Source organism: Crinia signifera, unplaced genomic scaffold, assembly GCF_055691185.1.
Source record: "Crinia signifera unplaced genomic scaffold, ASM5569118v1 HAP2_SCAFFOLD_80, whole genome shotgun sequence".
Classification (NCBI taxonomy): domain Eukaryota; kingdom Metazoa; phylum Chordata; class Amphibia; order Anura; family Myobatrachidae; genus Crinia; species Crinia signifera.
In genome coordinates this window covers 550,666-570,251 of record NW_028142708.1, presented here as the reverse complement: position 1 = coordinate 570,251, position 19,586 = coordinate 550,666, and the positions used below count along the sequence as shown (strand labels likewise).

Sequence of the window (19,586 nt, the reverse complement as noted above, 5' to 3'; positions counted from 1 at the left end):
TAGCGGGGTCTGTGCAGTCATGTCTCTGGTACAGATAGCTGGGTCTGTGGGATGTGCGGTGCTGTCTCTGGTACAGATAGCGAGGTCTGTGGGACGTGCAGTGCTGTCTCTGGTACAGCTAGCGGGGTCTGTGCAGTCATGTCTCTGGTACAGATTGCAGGGTCTGTGGGACGTGCAGTGCTGTCTCTGGTACAGATAGCGAGGTCTGTGGGACGTGCAGTGCTGTCTCTGGTACAGCTAGCGGGGTCTGTGCAGTCATGTCTCTGGTACAGATAGCTGGGTCTGTGGGACGTGCAGTGCTGTCTCTGGTACAGATAGCGAGGTCTGTGGGACGTGCAGTGCTGTCTCTGGTACAGATAGCGAGGTCTGTGGGACGTGCAGTGCTGTCTCTGGTACAGCTAGCGGGGTCTGTGCAGTCATGTCTCTGGTACAGATAGCTGGGTCTGTGGGATGTCCGCTGCTGTCTCAGGTACAGATAGCGAGGTCTGTGGGACGTTCAGTGCTGTCTCTGGTACAGATAGCGAGGTCTGTGGGACGTTCAGTGCTGTCTCTGGTACAGATAGCAGGGTCTGTGGGATGTGCGCTGCTGTCTCTGGTACAGATAGCGGGGTCTGTGCAGTCATGTCTCTGGTACAGATAGCGAGGTCTGTGGGACGTGCGGTGCTGTCACTGGTACAGATAGCGAGGTCTGTGGGACGTGCAGTGCTGTCTCTGGTACAGATAGCGGGGTCTGTGCAGTCATGTCTCTGGTACAGATAGCAGGGTCTGTGGGATGTGCGGTGCTGTCTCTGGTACAGATAGCGAGGTCTGTGGGATGTGCGGTGCTGTCTCAGGTACAGATAGCGAGGTCTGTGGGACGTTCAGTGCTGTCTCTGGTACAGATAGCAGGGTCTGTGGGATGTGCGGTGCTGTCTCAGGTACAGATAGCGAGGTCTGTGGGACGTGCGGTGCTGTCTCTGGTACAGATAGCGGGGTCTGTGCAGTCATGTCTCTGGTACAGATAGCAGGGTCTGTGGGATGTGCGGTGCTGTCTCTGGTACAGATAGCGGGGTCTGTGCAGTCATGTCTCAGGTACAGATAGCAGTGTCTGTGGGACGTGCGGTGCTGTCACTGGTACAGATAGCGAGGTCTGTGGGACGTGCAGTGCTGTCTCTGGTACAGATAGCGGGGTCTGTGCAGTCATGTCTCTGGTACAGATAGCTGGGTCTGTGGGATGTCCGCTGCTGTCTCTGGTACAGATAGCGGGGTCTGTGCAGTCATGTCTCAGGTACAGATAGCAGTGTCTGTGGGACGTGCGGTGCTGTCACTGGTACAGATAGCGAGGTCTGTGGGACGTGCAGTGCTGTCTCTGGTACAGATAGCGGGGTCTGTGCAGTCATGTCTCTGGTACAGATAGCAGGGTCTGTGGGATGTGCGGTGCTGTCTCTGGTACAGATAGCGAGGTCTGTGGGACGTGCGGTGCTGTCACCGGTACAGATAGCGAGGTCTGTGGGACGTGCGGTGCTGTCACTGGTACAGATAGCGAGGTCTGTGGGACGTGCGGTGCTGTCACTGGTACAGATAGCGAGGTCTGTGGGACGTGCAGTGCTGTCTCTAGTACAGATAGCGGGGTCTGTGCAGTCATGTCTCTGGTACAGATAGCAGGGTCTGTGGGATGTGCGGTGCTGTCTCTGGTACAGATAGCGAGGTCTGTGGGATGTGCGGTGCTGTCTCTGGTACAGGTAGCGAGGTCTGTGGGACGTGCGGTGCTGTCACTGGTACAGATAGCGAGGTCTGTGGGATGTGCGGTGCTGTCTCTGGTACAGATAGCGAGGTCTGTGGGACGTGCGGTGCTGTCTCTGGTACAGATAGCGGGGTCTGTGCGGTGCTGTCACTGGTACAGATAGCGAGGTCTGTGGGACGTGCAGTGCTGTCTCTAGTACAGATAGCGGGGTCTGTGCAGTCATGTCTCTGGTACAGATAGCAGGGTCTGTGGGATGTGCGGTGCTGTCTCTGGTACAGATAGCGAGGTCTGTGGGACGTGCGGTGCTGTCACTGGTACAGATAGCGAGGTCTGTGGGACGTGCGGTGCTGTCACTGGTACAGATAGCGAGGTCTGTGGGACGTGCAGTGCTGTCTCTAGTACAGATAGCGGGGTCTGTGCAGTCATGTCTCTGGTACAGATAGCAGGGTCTGTGGGATGTGCGGTGCTGTCTCTGGTACAGATAGCGAGGTCTGTGGGATGTGCGGTGCTGTCTCTGGTACAGGTAGCGAGGTCTGTGGGACGTGCGGTGCTGTCACTGGTACAGATAGCGAGGTCTGTGGGATGTGCGGTGCTGTCTCTGGTACAGATAGCGAGGTCTGTGGGACGTGCGGTGCTGTCTCTGGTACAGATAGCGGGGTCTGTGCGGTGCTGTCACTGGTACAGATAGCGAGGTCTGTGGGACGTGCAGTGCTGTCTCTAGTACAGATAGCGGGGTCTGTGCAGTCATGTCTCTGGTACAGATAGCAGGGTCTGTGGGATGTGCGGTGCTGTCTCTGGTACAGATAGCGAGGTCTGTGGGATGTGCGGTGCTGTCTCTGGTACAGATAGCGGGGTCTGTGCGGTGCTGTCACTGGTACAGATAGCGAGGTCTGTGGGACGTGCAGTGCTGTCTCTAGTACAGATAGCGGGGTCTGTGCAGTCATGTCTCTGGTACAGATAGCAGGGTCTGTAGGATGTGCGGTGCTGTCTCTGGTACAGATAGCGGGGTCTGTGCAGTCATGTCTCTGGTACAGATAGCAGGGTCTGTGGGATGTGCGGTGCTGTCTCTGGTACAGATAGCGAGGTCTGTGGGACGTGCGGTGCTGTCACCGGTACAGATAGCAGGGTCTGTGGGATGTGCGGTGCTGTCTCTGGTACAGGTAGCGAGGTCTGTGGGACGTGCGGTGCTGTCACTGGTACAGATAGCGAGGTCTGTGGGATGTGCGGTGCTGTCTCTGGTACAGGTAGCGAGGTCTGTGGGACGTGCGGTGCTGTCTGAGTACAGACATGGGTGCAGCGATACGTGCATTACTTTATATGCATTGGGTTCTGTATCCGGGGTGTGGGGCAGTTACATCTGACTGCATTTCTTCTTCTGCCAGAGATTTCATGGACCCCACGATGGATCGGACCCGGCACATCCTGAGCTATTTGATGCCCCTCATCCAGTGTGAGAGCACCCAGCTGCACCACTTCCTGCTGAGGTCAGACAGCTTCCTCTTCATAACAACATGGGGATCCTGGGGCGGGGTGTGTTCAGGTGGAGTTCCCTGGGTGGCGGGCTTCAGGATGAGTATCCTGGGGTGGGGATCCCTGGGTGGCGTGCTGCTGGATGAGTATCCTGGGGTGGGGATCCCTGGGTGGCGTGCTGCTGGATGAGTATCCTGGGGTGGGGATCCTGGGGCGGGATGTGTTCAGGTGGAGTTCCCTAGGTGGCGTGCTGCAGGATGAGTATCCTGGGGTGGGGATCCCTGGGTGGCGTGCTGCAGGATGAGTAACCTCGGGTGGGGATCCTGGGGCGGGATGCGTTCAGGTGGAGTTCCCTGGGTGGCGGGCTGCAGGATGAGTAACCTGGGGTGGGGATCCTGGGGCGGGATGCGTTCAGGTGGAGTTCCCTGGGTGGCGGGCTGCAGGATGAGTAACCTGGGGTGGGGGTCCTGGGGCGGGATGCGTTCAGGTGGAGTTCCCTGGGTGGCGGGCTGCAGGATGAGTATCCTGGGGTGGGGATCCCTGGGTGGCGTGCTGCAGGATGAGTATCCTGGGGTGGGGATCCCTGGGTGGCGTGCTGCAGGATGAGTAACCTGGGGTGGGGATCCTGGGGCGGGATGCGTTCAGGTGGAGTTCCCTGGGTGGCGGGCTGCAGGATGAGTATCCTGGGGTGGGGATCCCTGGGTGGCGGGCTGCAGGATGAGTAACCTGGGGTGGGGATCCTGGGGCGGGATGCATTCAGGTGGAGTTCCCTGGGTGGCGGGCTGCAGGATGAGTATCCTGGGGTGGGGATCCCAGGGTGGCGGGCTGCAGGATGAGTATCCTGGGGTGGGGATCCCTGGGTGGCATGCTGCAGGATGAGTATCCTGGGGTGGGGATCCCTGGGTGGCGTGCTGCAGGATGAGTATCCTGGGGTGGGGATCCCTGGGTGGCGTGCTGCAGGATGAGTAACCTGGGGTGGGGATCCTGGGGCGGGATGCGTTCAGGTGGAGTTCCCTGGGTGGCGTGCTGCAGGATGAGTATCCTGGGGTGGGGATCCCTGGGTGGCGTGCTGCAGGATGAGTATCCTGGGGTGAGGATCCTGGGGCGGGATGCGTTCAGGTGGAGTTCCCTGGGTGGCGGGCTGCAGGATGAGTATCCTGGGGTGGGGATCCCTGGGTGGCATGCTGCAGGATGAGTATCATGGGGTGGGGATCCCTGGGTGGCGTGCTGCAGGATGAGTATCCTGGGGTGGGGATCCCTGGGTGGCGTGCTGCAGGATGAGTAACCTGGGGTGGGGATCCTGGGGCGGGATGCGTTCAGGTGGAGTTCCCTGGGTGGCGGGCTGCAGGATGAGTATCCTGGGGTGGGGATCCCTGGGTGGCGTGCTGCAGGATGAGTATCCTGGGGTGGGGATCCTGGGGCGGGATGCATTCAGGTGGAGTTCCCTGGGTGGCGGGCTGCAGGATGAGTATCCTGGGGTGGGGATCCCTGGGTGGCGTGCTGCAGGATGAGTAACCTGGGGTGGGGATCCTGGGGCGGGATGCGTTAAGGTGGAGTTCCCTGGGTGGCGTGCTGCAGGATGAGTATCCTGGGGTGGGGATCCCTGGGTGGCGTGCTGCAGGATGAGTATCCTGGGGTGGGGATCCCTGGGTGGCGTGCTGCAGGATGAGTATCCTGGGGTGGGGATCCCTGGGTGGCGTGCTGCAGGATGAGTATCCTGGGGTGGGGATCCCTGGGTGGCGTGCTGCAGGATGAGTAACCTGGGGTGGGGATCCTGGGGCGGGATGCGTTCAGGTGGAGTTCCCTGGGTGGCGGGCTGCAGGATGAGTATCCTGGGGTGGGGATCCCTGGGTGGCGGGCTGCAGGATGAGTAACCTGGGGTGGGGATCCTGGGGCGGGATGCAATCAGGTGGAGTTCCCTGGGTGGCGGGCTGCAGGATGAGTATCCTGGGGTGGGGATCCCAGGGTGGCGGGCTGCAGGATGAGTATCCTGGGGTGGGGATCCCTGGGTGGCGTGCTGCAGGATGAGTATCCTGGGGTGGGGATCCCTGGGTGGCGTGCTGCAGGATGAGTAACCTGGGGTGGGGATCCTGGGGCGGGATGCGTTCAGGTGGAGTTCCCTGGGTGGCGGGCTGCAGGATGAGTATCCTGGGGTGGGGATCCCAGGGTGGCGTTCTGCAGGATGAGTATCCTGGGGTGGGGATCCCTGGGTGGCGTGCTGCAGGATGAGTAACCTGGGGTGGGGATCCTGGGGCGGGATGCGTTCAGGTGGAGTTCCCTGGGTGGCGGGCTGCAGGATGAGTATCCTGGGGTGGGGATCCCAGGGTGGCGTTCTGCAGGATGAGTATCCTGGGGTGGGGATCCCTGGGTGGCGTGCTGCAGGATGAGTAACCTGGGGTGGGGATCCTGGGGCGGGATGCGTTCAGGTGGAGTTCCCTGGGTGGCGGGCTGCAGGATGAGTATCCTGGGGTGGGGATCCCTGGGTGGCGGGCTGCAGGATGAGTAACCTGGGGTGGGGATCCTGGGGCGGGATGCGTTCAGGTGGAGTTCCCTGGGTGGCGGGCTGCAGGATGAGTATCCTGGGGTGGGGATCCCAGGGTGGCAGGCTGCAGGATGAGTATCCTGGGGTGGGGATCCCTGGGTGGCATGCTGCAGGATGAGTATCATGGGGTGGGGATCCCTGGGTGGCGTGCTGCAGGATGAGTATCCTGGGGTGGGGATCCCTGGGTGGCGTGCTGCAGGATGAGTAACCTGGGGTGGGGATCCTGGGGCGGGATGCGTTCAGGTGGAGTTCCCTGGGAGGCGGGCTGCAGGATGAGTATCCTGGGGTGGGGATCCCTGGGTGGCGTGCTGCAGGATGAGTATCCTGGGGTGGGGATCCCTGGGTGGCGTGCTGCAGGATGAGTATCCTGGGGTGGGGATCCCTGGGTGGCGTGCTGCAGGATGAGTAACCTGGGGTGGGGATCCTGGGGCGGGATGCGTTAAGGTGGAGTTCCCTGGGTGGCGTGCTGCAGGATGAGTATCCTGGGGTGGGGATCCCTGGGTGGCGTGCTGCAGGATGAGTATCCTGGGGTGGGGATCCCTGGGTGGCGTGCTGCAGGATGAGTATCCTGGGGTGGGGATCCCTGGGTGGCGTGCTGCAGGATGAGTATCCTGGGGTGGGGATCCCTGGGTGGCGTGCTGCAGGATGAGTATCCTGGGGTGGGGATCCCTGGGTGGCGTGCTGCAGGATGAGTAACCTGGGGTGGGGATCCTGGGGCGGGATGCGTTAAGGTGGAGTTCCCTGGGTGGCGTGCTGCAGGATGAGTATCCTGGGGTGGGGATCCCTGGGTGGCGTGCTGCAGGATGAGTATCCTGGGGTGGGGATCCCTGGGTGGCGTGCTGCAGGATGAGTATCCTGGGGTGGGGATCCCTGGGTGGCGTGCTGCAGGATGAGTAACCTGGGGTGGGGATCCTGGGGCGGGATGCGTTCAGGTGGAGTTCCCTGGGTGGCGGGCTGCAGGATGAGTATCCTGGGGTGGGGATCCCTGGGTGGCATGCTGCAGGATGAGTATCCTGGGGTGGGGATCCCTGGGTGGCGTGCTGCAGGATGAGTATCCTGGGGTGGGGATCCCTGGGTGGCGTGCTGCAGGATGAGTATCCTGGGGTGGGGATCCCTGGGTGGCGTGCTGCAGGATGAGTATCCTGGGATGAGGATCCTGGGGCGGGATGCGTTCAGGTGGAGTTCCCTGGGTGGCGGGCTGCAGGATGAGTAACCTTGGGTGGGGATCCCAGGGTGGCGTTCTGCAGGATGAGTAACCTGGGGTGGGGATCCCTGGGTGGCGTGCTGCAGGATGAGTATCCTGGGGTGGGGATCCCTGGGTGGCGTGCTGCAGGATGAGTATCCTGGGGTGGGGATCCCTGGGTGGCGTGCTGCAGGATGAGTATCCTGGGGTGGGTATCCCTGGGTGGCGTGCTGCAGGATGAGTAACCTGGGGTGGGGATCCCTGGGTGGCGTGCTGCTGGATGAGTATCCTGGGGTGGGGATCCCTGGGTGGCGTGCTGCAGGATGAGTATCCTGGGGTGGGGATACCTGGGTGGCGTGCTGCAGGATGAGTATCCTGGGGTGGGAATCCCTGGGTGGCGGGCTGCAGGATGAGTAACCTGGGGTGGGGATCCCTGGGTGGCGTGCTGCTGGATGAGTATCCTGGGGTGGGGATCCCTGGGTGGCGTGCTGCAGGATGAGTATCCTGGGGTGGGGATCCCTGGGTGGCGTGCTGCAGGATGAGTATCCTGGGGTGGGGATCCTGTTGCGGGATGCGTTCAGGTGGAGTTCCCTGGGTGGCGTGCTGCAGGATGAGTATCCTGGGGTGGTGATCCTGGGGCGGGATGTGTTCAGGTGGAGTTCCCTGGGTGGCGGGCTGCAGGATGAGTATCCTGGGGTGGGATGCGTTCAGGTGGGGATCCCTGGGTGGCGGGTTGCAGGATGAGTATCCTGGGGTGGGGATCCTGGGGAGGGATGCGTTCAGGTGGAGTTCCCTGTGTGGCGGGCTGCAGGATGAGTATCCTGGGGTGGGGATCCCTTGGTGGCGTGCTGCAGGATGAGTAACCTGGGGTGGGGATCCTGGGGCGGGATGCGTTCAGGTGGAGTTCCCTGGGTGGCGGGCTGCCGGATGAGTATCCTGGGGTGGGGATCCCTGGGTGGCGTGCTGCAGGATGAGTATCCTGGGGTGGGGATCCTGTTGCGGGATGCGTTCAGGTGGAGTTCCCTGGGTGGCGGGCTGCAGGATGAGTATCCTGGGGTGGGGATCCTGGGGCGGGATGCGTTCAGGTGGAGTTCCCTGGGTGGCGTGCTGCAGGATGAGTATTTGAGGACAAGTGGTGCAGTTGGTGTTGAGGTGACATCAGAGGATGGGTGGTAGACAGGAAGAGCGTAGAGCCATATAGGTGGCATCAGATAGAAGAAAGCCACCAGAGAGAGGTAACCAGGTTCTTGGTGAGGACCACATAATGTCAGAAGAACCCATGTCTGGTGGTTCGAGTGGTGGGGTGGGAGGCATCTGTCTGGCGGTGTACCTAGTAACATGTCTGCACTCTCTCAGGTCAGAGGTCGGCTGTATCTTTGCGCTGAGCTGGCTGATCACCTGGTACGGACACGTTCTCAGCAACTTCCACCAAATCCTTCGTCTGTACGACTTCTTCCTGGCATCGCACCCTCTGACCCCTGTGTACTGTGCTGCCCAGGTACTGGGATTGTATACATCAGGTGGTACCGTCACAAAGTGGGGTCATCCAGGTGACCCGTGTTTTCTCTCCCCACAGATGGTCCTGATGAGGGAGGATGCCATACTGCAATGTGACTGTGATATGCCCACAGTCCACCAGTTCCTCTGCAATATTCCCCTGGACTTCCCATATGAGACCCTTATCTCTCAGACTCACCAGCTCTTCCACAGGCATCCTCCCTCTGAGCTGGAGCGGCAGGCATCACGCCAAGCACTGAGAAGGTACGTGGGCAGTGGCGGGTGGTGATGGGTGCCATGGGAATAGCTCCTCTCTCCAGTCATTATCTGTACTGTCCCAGCATCACCTGCTTCATTCATCTCTCCAGTCATTATCTGTACTGTCCCGGCATCACCTGCTTCATTCATTCATCTCTCCAGTCATTATCTGTTCTGTCCCAGCATCCACCTGCTTCATTCATTCATCTTCCCAATCATTATCTGTACTGTCCCAGCATCACCTGCTTCATTCATCTCTCCAGTCATTATCTGTACTGTCCCAGAATCACCTGCTTCATTCATTCATCTCTCCAATCATTATATGTACTGTCCCAGCATCCACCTGCTTCATTTATTCATCTCTCCAGTCATTATCTGTACTGTCCCAGCATCACCTGCTTCATTCATTCATCTCTCCAGTCATTATCTGTACTGTCCCGGCATCACCTGCTTCATTCATTCATCTCTCCAGTCATTATCTGTTCTGTCCCAGCATCCACCTGCTTCATTCATTCATCTTCCCAATCATTATCTGTACTGTCCCAGCATCACCTGCTTCATTCATCTCTCCAGTCATTATCTGTACTGTCCCAGAATCACCTGCTTCATTCATTCATCTCTCCAATCATTATATGTACTGTCCCAGCATCCACCTGCTTCATTCATTCATCTCCCCAGTCATTATCTGTACTGTCCCAGCATCACCTGCTTCATTCATTCATCTTCCCAATCATTATCTGTACTGTCCCAGCATCACCTGCTTCATTCATCTCTCCAGTCATTATCTGTACTGTCCCAGCATCACCTGCTTCATTCATTCATCTCTCCAGTCATTATCTGTTCTGTCCCAGCATCCACCTGCTTCATTCATTCATCTTCCCAATCATTATCTGTACTGTCCCAGCATCACCTGCTTCATTCATCTCTCCAGTCATTATCTGTACTGTCCCAGCATCACCTGCTTCATTCATTCATCTCTCCAATCATTATCTGTACTGTCCCAGCATCACCTGCTTCATTCATTCATCTCTCCAGTCATTATCTGTACTGTCCCAGCATCACCTGCTTCATTCATCTCTCCAGTCATTATCTGTACTGTCCCAGCATCACCTGCTTCATTCATTCATCTCTCCAGTCATTATCTGTACTGTCCCAGCATCCACCTGCTTCATTCATTTATCTCTCCAGTATTATCTGTACTGTCCCAACATCACCTGCTTTATTCATTCATTCATCTATCCAGTCATTATCTGTATTGTCCCAGCATCACCTGCTTCATTCATTCAATTCTCCAATCATTATCTGTACTGTCCCAGCATCACCTGCTTCATTCATTCATCTTCCCAATCATTATCTGTACTGTCCTAGCATCACCTGCTTCATTCATCTCTCCAGTCATTATCTGTACTGTCCCAGCATCACCTGCTTCATTCATCTTCCCAATCATTATCTGTACTGTCCCAGCATCACCTGCTTAATTCATTCATCTTTCCAGTCATTATCTGTACTGTCCCAGCATCACCTGCTTCATTCATTCATCTTCCCAATCATTATCTGTACTGTTTCAAAAAGAGAAAAAAGAAAAAAGTACTCTCCTTTGTTAGGGGGCACGCGTTATCAAAATAAAGAAAACTTTGATTTGTTTGTTTATAAACACTACAAATCAAAGTTTTCTTTATTTTGATAAAGCGTGCCCCCAAACAAAGGAGAGTACTTTTTTCTTTTTTTCTCTTTTTGAATCTGTACATTTTCTACTCTCAGGGGTGCACCTCCACAGTGACATAACCTTTAATTATACATATTGTGGATCTATTATTATACACACACATTAAAACTACATTACTTGTTCATTTATTGGTGCAACTTGTGCGCGGGTTTTTCCATTCATCCCCTTTCCCCAATCCCTACATTATCTGTACTGTCCCAGCATCACCTGCTTCATTCATTCATCTCTCCAGTCATTATCTGTACTGTCCCAACATCACCTGCTTCATTCATTCATCTCTCCAGTCATTATCTGTACTGTCGCAGCATCACCTGCTTCATTCATTCATCTCTCCAGTCATTATCTGTACTGTCCCAGCATCACCTGCTTCATTCATTCATCTTCCCAATCATTATCTGTACTGTCCCAGCATCACCTGCTTCATTCATTCATTCATCTCTCCAGTCATTATCTGTACTGTCCCAGCATCACCTGCTTCATTCATCTCTCCAGTCATTATCTTTACTGTCCCATCATCACCTGCTTCATTCATTCATCTCTCCAGTCATTATCTGTACTGTCGCAGCATCACCTGCTTCATTCATTCATCTCTCCAGTCATTATCTGTACTGTCCCAGCATCACCTGCTTCATTCATTCATCTTCCCAATCATTATCTGTACTGTCCCAGCATCACCTGCTTCATTCATTCATTCATCTCTCCAGTCATTATCTGTACTGTCCCAGCATCACCTGCTTCATTCATCTCTCCAGTCATTAAAACTACATTACTTGTTCATTTATTGGTGCAACTTGTGCGCGGGTTTTTCCATTCATCCCCTTTCCCCAATCCCTACATTATCTGTACTGTCCCAGCATCACCTGCTTCATTCATTCATCTCTCCAGTCATTATCTGTACTGTCCCAACATCACCTGCTTCATTCATTCATCTCTCCAGTCATTATCTGTACTGTCGCAGCATCACCTGCTTCATTCATTCATCTTCCCAATCATTATCTGTACTGTCCCAGCATCACCTGCTTCATTCATTCATCTTCCCAATCATTATCTGTACTGTCCCAGCATCACCTGCTTCATTCATTCATTCATTCATCTCTCCAGTCATTATCTGTACTGTCCCAGCATCACCTGCTTCATTCATCTCTCCAGTCATTATCTTTACTGTCCCATCATCACCTGCTTCATTCATTCATCTCTCCAGTCATTATCTGTACTGTCCCAGCATCATCCACCTGCTTCATTCATCCATCTCTCCAGTCAGTATCTGTTCTGTCACAGCATCATCGGCTTCATTCATTCATCTCTCCAGGCATTATCTGTACTGTCCCAGCATCACCTGCTTCATTCATTCATCTCTGCAGTCATTGTCTGTACTGTCCCAGCATCACCTGCTTCATTCATTCATCTCTCCAATCATTATCTCTACGGTCCCAGCATCACCTGCTTCATTCATTCATCTCTCCAGTCATTATCTGTACTGTCCCAGCATCCACCTGCTTCATTCATTCATCTCTCCAGTATTATCTGTACTGTCCCAGCATCACCTGCTTCATTCATTCATCTCTCCAGTCATTATCTGTATTGTCCCAGCATCACCTGATTCATTCATTCATCTTCCCAATCATTATCTGTACTGTCCCAGCATCACCTGCTTCATTCATTCATCTCTCCAGTCATTATCTGTACTGTGCCATCATCCACCTGCTTCATTCATTCATCTCTCCAGTATTATCTGTACTGTCCCAGCATCACCTGCTTCATTCATCTCTCCAGTCATTATCTGTATTTTCCCAGCATCACCTGCTTCATTCATTCATCTCTCCAGTATTATCTGTACTGTCCCAGCATCACCTGCTTCATTCATCTCTCCAGTCATTATCTGTATTTTCCCAGCATCACCTGCTTCATTCATTCATCTTCCCAATCATTATCTGTACTGTCCTAGCATCACCTGCTTCATTCATCTCTCCAGTCATTATCTGTACTGTCCCAGCATCACCTGCTTCATTCATCTTCCCAATCATTATCTGTACTGTCCCAGCATCACCTGCTTAATTCATTCATCTTTCCAGTCATTATCTGTACTGTCCCAGCATCACCTGCTTCATTCATTCATCTTCCCAATCATTATCTGTACTGTTTCAAAAAGAGAAAAAAGAAAAAAGTACTCTCCTTTGTTAGGGGGCACGCGTTATCAAAATAAAGAAAACTTTGATTTGTTTGTTTATAAACACTACAAATCAAAGTTTTCTTTATTTTGATAAAGCGTGCCCCCAAACAAAGGAGAGTACTTTTTTCTTTTTTTCTCTTTTTGAATCTGTACATTTTCTACTCTCAGGGGTGCACCTCCACAGTGACATAACCTTTAATTATACATATTGTGGATCTATTATTATACACACACATTAAAACTACATTACTTGTTCATTTATTGGTGCAACTTGTGCGCGGGTTTTTCCATTCATCCCCTTTCCCCAATCCCTACATTATCTGTACTGTCCCAGCATCACCTGCTTCATTCATTCATCTCTCCAGTCATTATCTGTACTGTCCCAACATCACCTGCTTCATTCATTCATCTCTCCAGTCATTATCTGTACTGTCGCAGCATCACCTGCTTCATTCATTCATCTCTCCAGTCATTATCTGTACTGTCCCAGCATCACCTGCTTCATTCATTCATCTTCCCAATCATTATCTGTACTGTCCCAGCATCACCTGCTTCATTCATTCATTCATCTCTCCAGTCATTATCTGTACTGTCCCAGCATCACCTGCTTCATTCATCTCTCCAGTCATTATCTTTACTGTCCCATCATCACCTGCTTCATTCATTCATCTCTCCAGTCATTATCTGTACTGTCGCAGCATCACCTGCTTCATTCATTCATCTCTCCAGTCATTATCTGTACTGTCCCAGCATCACCTGCTTCATTCATTCATCTTCCCAATCATTATCTGTACTGTCCCAGCATCACCTGCTTCATTCATTCATTCATCTCTCCAGTCATTATCTGTACTGTCCCAGCATCACCTGCTTCATTCATCTCTCCAGTCATTAAAACTACATTACTTGTTCATTTATTGGTGCAACTTGTGCGCGGGTTTTTCCATTCATCCCCTTTCCCCAATCCCTACATTATCTGTACTGTCCCAGCATCACCTGCTTCATTCATTCATCTCTCCAGTCATTATCTGTACTGTCCCAACATCACCTGCTTCATTCATTCATCTCTCCAGTCATTATCTGTACTGTCGCAGCATCACCTGCTTCATTCATTCATCTTCCCAATCATTATCTGTACTGTCCCAGCATCACCTGCTTCATTCATTCATCTTCCCAATCATTATCTGTACTGTCCCAGCATCACCTGCTTCATTCATTCATTCATTCATCTCTCCAGTCATTATCTGTACTGTCCCAGCATCACCTGCTTCATTCATCTCTCCAGTCATTATCTTTACTGTCCCATCATCACCTGCTTCATTCATTCATCTCTCCAGTCATTATCTGTACTGTCCCAGCATCATCCACCTGCTTCATTCATCCATCTCTCCAGTCAGTATCTGTTCTGTCACAGCATCATCGGCTTCATTCATTCATCTCTCCAGGCATTATCTGTACTGTCCCAGCATCACCTGCTTCATTCATTCATCTCTGCAGTCATTGTCTGTACTGTCCCAGCATCACCTGCTTCATTCATTCATCTCTCCAATCATTATCTGTACGGTCCCAGCATCACCTGCTTCATTCATTCATCTCTCCAGTCATTATCTGTACTGTCCCAGCATCCACCTGCTTCATTCATTCATCTCTCCAGTATTATCTGTACTGTCCCAGCATCACCTGCTTCATTCATTCATCTCTCCAGTCATTATCTGTATTGTCCCAGCATCACCTGATTCATTCATTCATCTTCCCAATCATTATCTGTACTGTCCCAGCATCACCTGCTTCATTCATTCATCTCTCCAGTCATTATCTGTACTGTGCCATCATCCACCTGCTTCATTCATTCATCTCTCCAGTATTATCTGTACTGTCCCAGCATCACCTGCTTCATTCATCTCTCCAGTCATTATCTGTATTTTCCCAGCATCACCTGCTTCATTCATTCATCTCTCCAATCATTATCTGTACTGTCCCAGCATCACCTGCTTCATTTATTCATCTCTCCAGTCATTATCTGTACTGTCCCAGCATCACCTGCTTCATTCATTCATCTCTCCAGTCATTATCTGTACTGTCCCAGCATCATCCACCTGCTTCATTCATTCATCTCTCCAGTATTATCTGTACTGTCCCAACATCACCTGCTTCATTCATTCATCTATCCAGTCATTATCTGTATTGTCCCAGCATCACCTGCTTCATTCATTCAACTCTCCAATCATTATCTGTACTGTCCCAGCATCACCTGCTTCATTCATTCATCTCTCCAGTCATTATCTGTACTGTCCCAGCATCACCTGCTTCATTCATTCATTCATCTCTCCAGTCATTATCTGTACTGTCCCATCATCCACCTGCTTCATTCATTCATCTCTCCAGTCATTATCTGTTTTGTCTCAGCATCATCTGCTTCATTCATTCATCTCTGCAGTCATTATCCGTACTGTCCCAGCATCACCTGCTTCATTCATTCATCTCTCCAGTCATTATCTGTTCTGTCCCAGCATCATCGGCTTCATTCATTCATCTCCCCAATCATTATCTGTACTGTCCCAGCATCACCTGCTTCATTAATTCATCTCTCCAATCATTGTATGTACTGTTCCAGCATCACCTGCTTCGTTCATTCATCTCCCCAATCATTATCTGTACTGTCCCAGCATTACCTGCTTCATTCATTCATCTCTCCAATCATTATCTGTACTGCCCCATCATCCACCTGCTTCATTCATTCATTCATCTCTCCAGTCATTATCTGTACTGTCCCAGCATCACCTGCTTTATTCATTCATCTCTCCAGTATTATCTGTACTGTCCCAACATCACCTGTTCATTCATTCATTCATCTATCCAGTCATTATCTGTATTGTCCCAGCATCACCTGCTTCATTCATTCAACTCTCCAATCATTATCTGTACTGTCCCAGCATCACCTGCTTCATTCATTCATCTCTCCAGTCATTATCTGTACTGTCCCAGCATCACCTGCTTCATTCATTCATCTCTCCAGTCATTATCTGTACTGTCCCAGCATCACCTGCTTCATTCCTTCATCTCTCCAGTCTTTATCTGTACTGTCCCATCATCCACCTGCTTCATTCATTCATCTCTCCAGTCATTATCTGTTTTGTCCCAGCATCACCTGCTTCATTCATTCATCTCTCCAGTCATTATCTGTACTGTCCCAGCATCACCTGCTTCATTCATTCATCTCTGCAGTCATTATCTGTACTGTCCCAGCATCACCTGCTTCATTCATTCATCTCTCCAGTCATTATCTGTATTGTCCCAGCATCACCTGATTCATTCATTCATCTTCCCAATCATTATCTGTACTGTCCCAGCATCACCTGCTTCATTCATTCATCTCTCCAGTCATTATCTGTACTGTGCCATCATCCACCTGCTTCATTCATTCATCTCTCCAGTATTATCTGTACTGTCCCAGCATCACCTGCTTCATTCATCTCTCCAGTCATTATCTGTATTTTCCCAGCATCACCTGCTTCATTCATTCATCTCTCCAATCATTATCTGTACTGTCCCAGCATCACCTGCTTCATTTATTCATCTCTCCAGTCATTATCTGTACTGTCCCAGCATCACCTGCTTCATTTATTTATCTCTCCAGTATTATCTGTACTGTCCCAACATCACCTGCTTTATTCATTCATTCATCTATCCAGTCATTATCTGTATTGTCCCAGCATCACCTGCTTCATTCATTCAATTCTCCAATCATTATCTGTACTGTCCCAGCATCACCTGCTTCATTCATTCATCTTCCCAATCATTATCTGTACTGTCCTAGCATCACCTGCTTCATTCATCTCTCCAGTCATTATCTGTACTGTCCCAGCATCACCTGCTTCATTCATCTTCCCAATCATTATCTGTACTGTCCCAGCATCACCTGCTTAATTCATTCATCTTTCCAGTCATTATCTGTACTGTCCCAGCATCACCTGCTTCATTCATTCATCTTCCCAATCATTATCTGTACTGTTTCAAAAAGAGAAAAAAGAAAAAAGTACTCTCCTTTGTTAGGGGGCACGCGTTATCAAAATAAAGAAAACTTTGATTTGTTTGTTTATAAACACTACAAATCAAAGTTTTCTTTATTTTGATAAAGCGTGCCCCCAAACAAAGGAGAGTACTTTTTTCTTTTTTTCTCTTTTTGAATCTGTACATTTTCTACTCTCAGGGGTGCACCTCCACAGTGACATAACCTTTAATTATACATATTGTGGATCTATTATTATACACACACATTAAAACTACATTACTTGTTCATTTATTGGTGCAACTTGTGCGCGGGTTTTTCCATTCATCCCCTTTCCCCAATCCCTACATTATCTGTACTGTCCCAGCATCACCTGCTTCATTCATTCATCTCTCCAGTCATTATCTGTACTGTCGCAGCATCACCTGCTTCATTCATTCATCTCTCCAGTCATTATCTGTACTGTCCCAGCATCACCTGCTTCATTCATTCATCTCTCCAGTCATTATCTGTACTGTCGCAGCATCACCTGCTTCATTCATTTATCTCTCCAGTATTATCTGTACTGTCCCAACATCACCTGCTTCATTCATTCATCTCTCCAGTCATTATCTGTACTGTCGCAGCATCACCTGCTTCATTCATTCATCTCTCCAGTCATTATCTGTACTGTCCCAGCATCACCTGCTTCATTCATTCATCTTCCCAATCATTATCTGTACTGTCCCAGCATCACCTGCTTCATTCATTCATTCATTCATTCATCTCTCCAGTCATTATCTGTACTGTCCCAGCATCACCTGCTTCATTCATCTCTCCAGTCATTATCTGTACTGTCCCATCATCACCTGCATTATTCATTCATCTCTGCAGTCATTGTCTGTACTGTCCCAGCATCACCTGCTTCATTCATTCATCTCTCCAGTCATTATCTGTACTGTCCCAGCATCATCCACCTGCTTCATTCATCCATCTCTCCAGTCAGTATCTGTTCTGTCACAGCATCATCGGCTTCATTCATTCATCTCTCCAGGCATTATCTGTACTGTCCCAGCATCACCTGCTTCATTCATTCATCTCTGCAGTCATTGTCTGTACTGTCCCAGCATCACCTGCTTCATTCATTCATCTCTCCAATCATTATCTTTACGGTCCCAGCATCACCTGCTTCATTCATTCATCTCTCCAGTCATTATCTGTACTGTCCCAGCATCCACCTGCTTCATTCATTCATCTCTCCAGTATTATCTGTACTGTCCCAGCATCACCTGCTTCATTCATTCATCTCTCCAGTCATTATCTGTATTGTCCCAGCATCACCTGATTCATTCATTCATCTTCCCAATCATTATCTGTACTGTCCCAGCATCACCTGCTTCATTCATTCATCTCTCCAGTCATTATCTGTACTGTGCCATCATCCACCTGCTTCATTTATTCATCTCTCCAGTATTATCTGTACTGTCCCAGCATCACCTGCTTCATTCATCTCTCCAGTCATTATCTGTATTTTCCCAGCATCACCTGCTTCATTCATTCATCTCTCCAATCATTATCTGTACTGTCCCAGCATCACCTGCTTCATTTATTCATCTCTCCAGTCATTATCTGTACTGTCCCAGCATCACCTGCTTCATTCATTCATCTCTCCAGTCATTATCTGTACTGTCCCAGCATCATCCACCTGCTTCATTCATTCATCTCTCCAGTATTATCTGTACTGTCCCAACATCACCTGCTTCATTCATTCATCTATCCAGTCATTATCTGTATTGTCCCAGCATCACCTGCTTCATTCATTCAACTCTCCAATCATTATCTGTACTGTCCCAGCATCACCTGCTTCATTCATTCATCTCTCCAGTCATTATCTGTACTGTCCCAGCATCACCTGCTTCATTCATTCATTCATCTCTCCAGTCATTATCTGTACTGTCCCATCATCCACCTGCTTCATTCATTCATCTCTCCAGTCATTATCTGTTTTGTCTCAGCATCATCTGCTTCATTCATTCATCTCTGCAGTCATTATCTGTTCTGTCCCAGCATCATCGGCTTCATTCATTCATCTCCCCAATCATTATCTGTACTGTCCCAGCATCACCTGCTTCATTAATTCATCTCTCCAATCATTATATGTACTGTTCCAGCATCACCTGCTTCGTTCATTCATCTCCCCAATCATTATCTGTACTGTCCCAGCATTACCTGCTTCATTCATTCATCTCTCCAATCATTATCTGTACTGTCCCAGCATCACCTGCTTCATTTTTTCATCTCTCCAGTCATTATCTGTACTGCCTCATCATCCACCTGCTTCATTCATTCATTCATCTCTCCAGTCATTATCTGTACTGTCCCAGCATCACCTGCTTTATTCATTCATCTCTCCAGTATTATCTGTACTGTCCCAACATCACCTGCTTCATTCATTCATTCATCTATCCAGTCATTATCTGTATTGTCCCAGCATCACCTGCTTCATTCATTCAACTCTCCAATCATTATCTGTACTGTCCCAGCATCACCTGCTTCATTCATTCATCTCTCCAGTCATTATCTGTACTGTCCCAGCATCACCTGCTTCATTCATTCATCTCTCCAGTCATTATCTGTACTGTCCCAACATCACCTGCTTCATTCATTCATCTATCCAGTCATTATCTGTATTGTCTCAGCATCACCTGCTTCATTCATTCAACTCTCCAATCATTATCTGTACTGTCCCAGCATCACCTGCTTCATTCATTCATCTCTCCAGTCATTATCTGTACTGTCCCAGCATCACCTGCTTCATTCATTCATTCATCTCTCCAGTCATTATCTGTACTGTCCCATCATCCACCTGCTTCATTCATTCATCTCTCCAGTCATTATCTGTTTTGTCCCAGCATCACCTGCTTCATTCATTCATCTCTCCAGTCATTATCTGTACTGTCTCAGCATCATCTGCTTCATTCATTCATCTCTGCAGTCATTATCTGTTCTGTCCCAGCATCATCGGCTTCATT

General features: G+C 50.5%; 1 protein-coding gene across 1 annotated transcript in view; it reads left to right on the top strand.

Moving 5' to 3' along the window:
- The window catches only part of LOC146056328 (TBC1 domain family member 20-like), a 39,685-nt gene that overhangs the window by 17,536 nt on the left and 2,563 nt on the right, over positions 1–19,586 (top strand). The window contains exons 5-7 of the mRNA XM_083168385.1: positions 3,106–3,207; positions 8,275–8,416; positions 8,495–8,679. Of these exons, the coding sequence (XP_083024511.1) occupies positions 3,106–3,207; positions 8,275–8,416; positions 8,495–8,679 (429 nt within the window). The remainder of the gene's footprint in view (positions 1–3,105; positions 3,208–8,274; positions 8,417–8,494; positions 8,680–19,586) is intronic.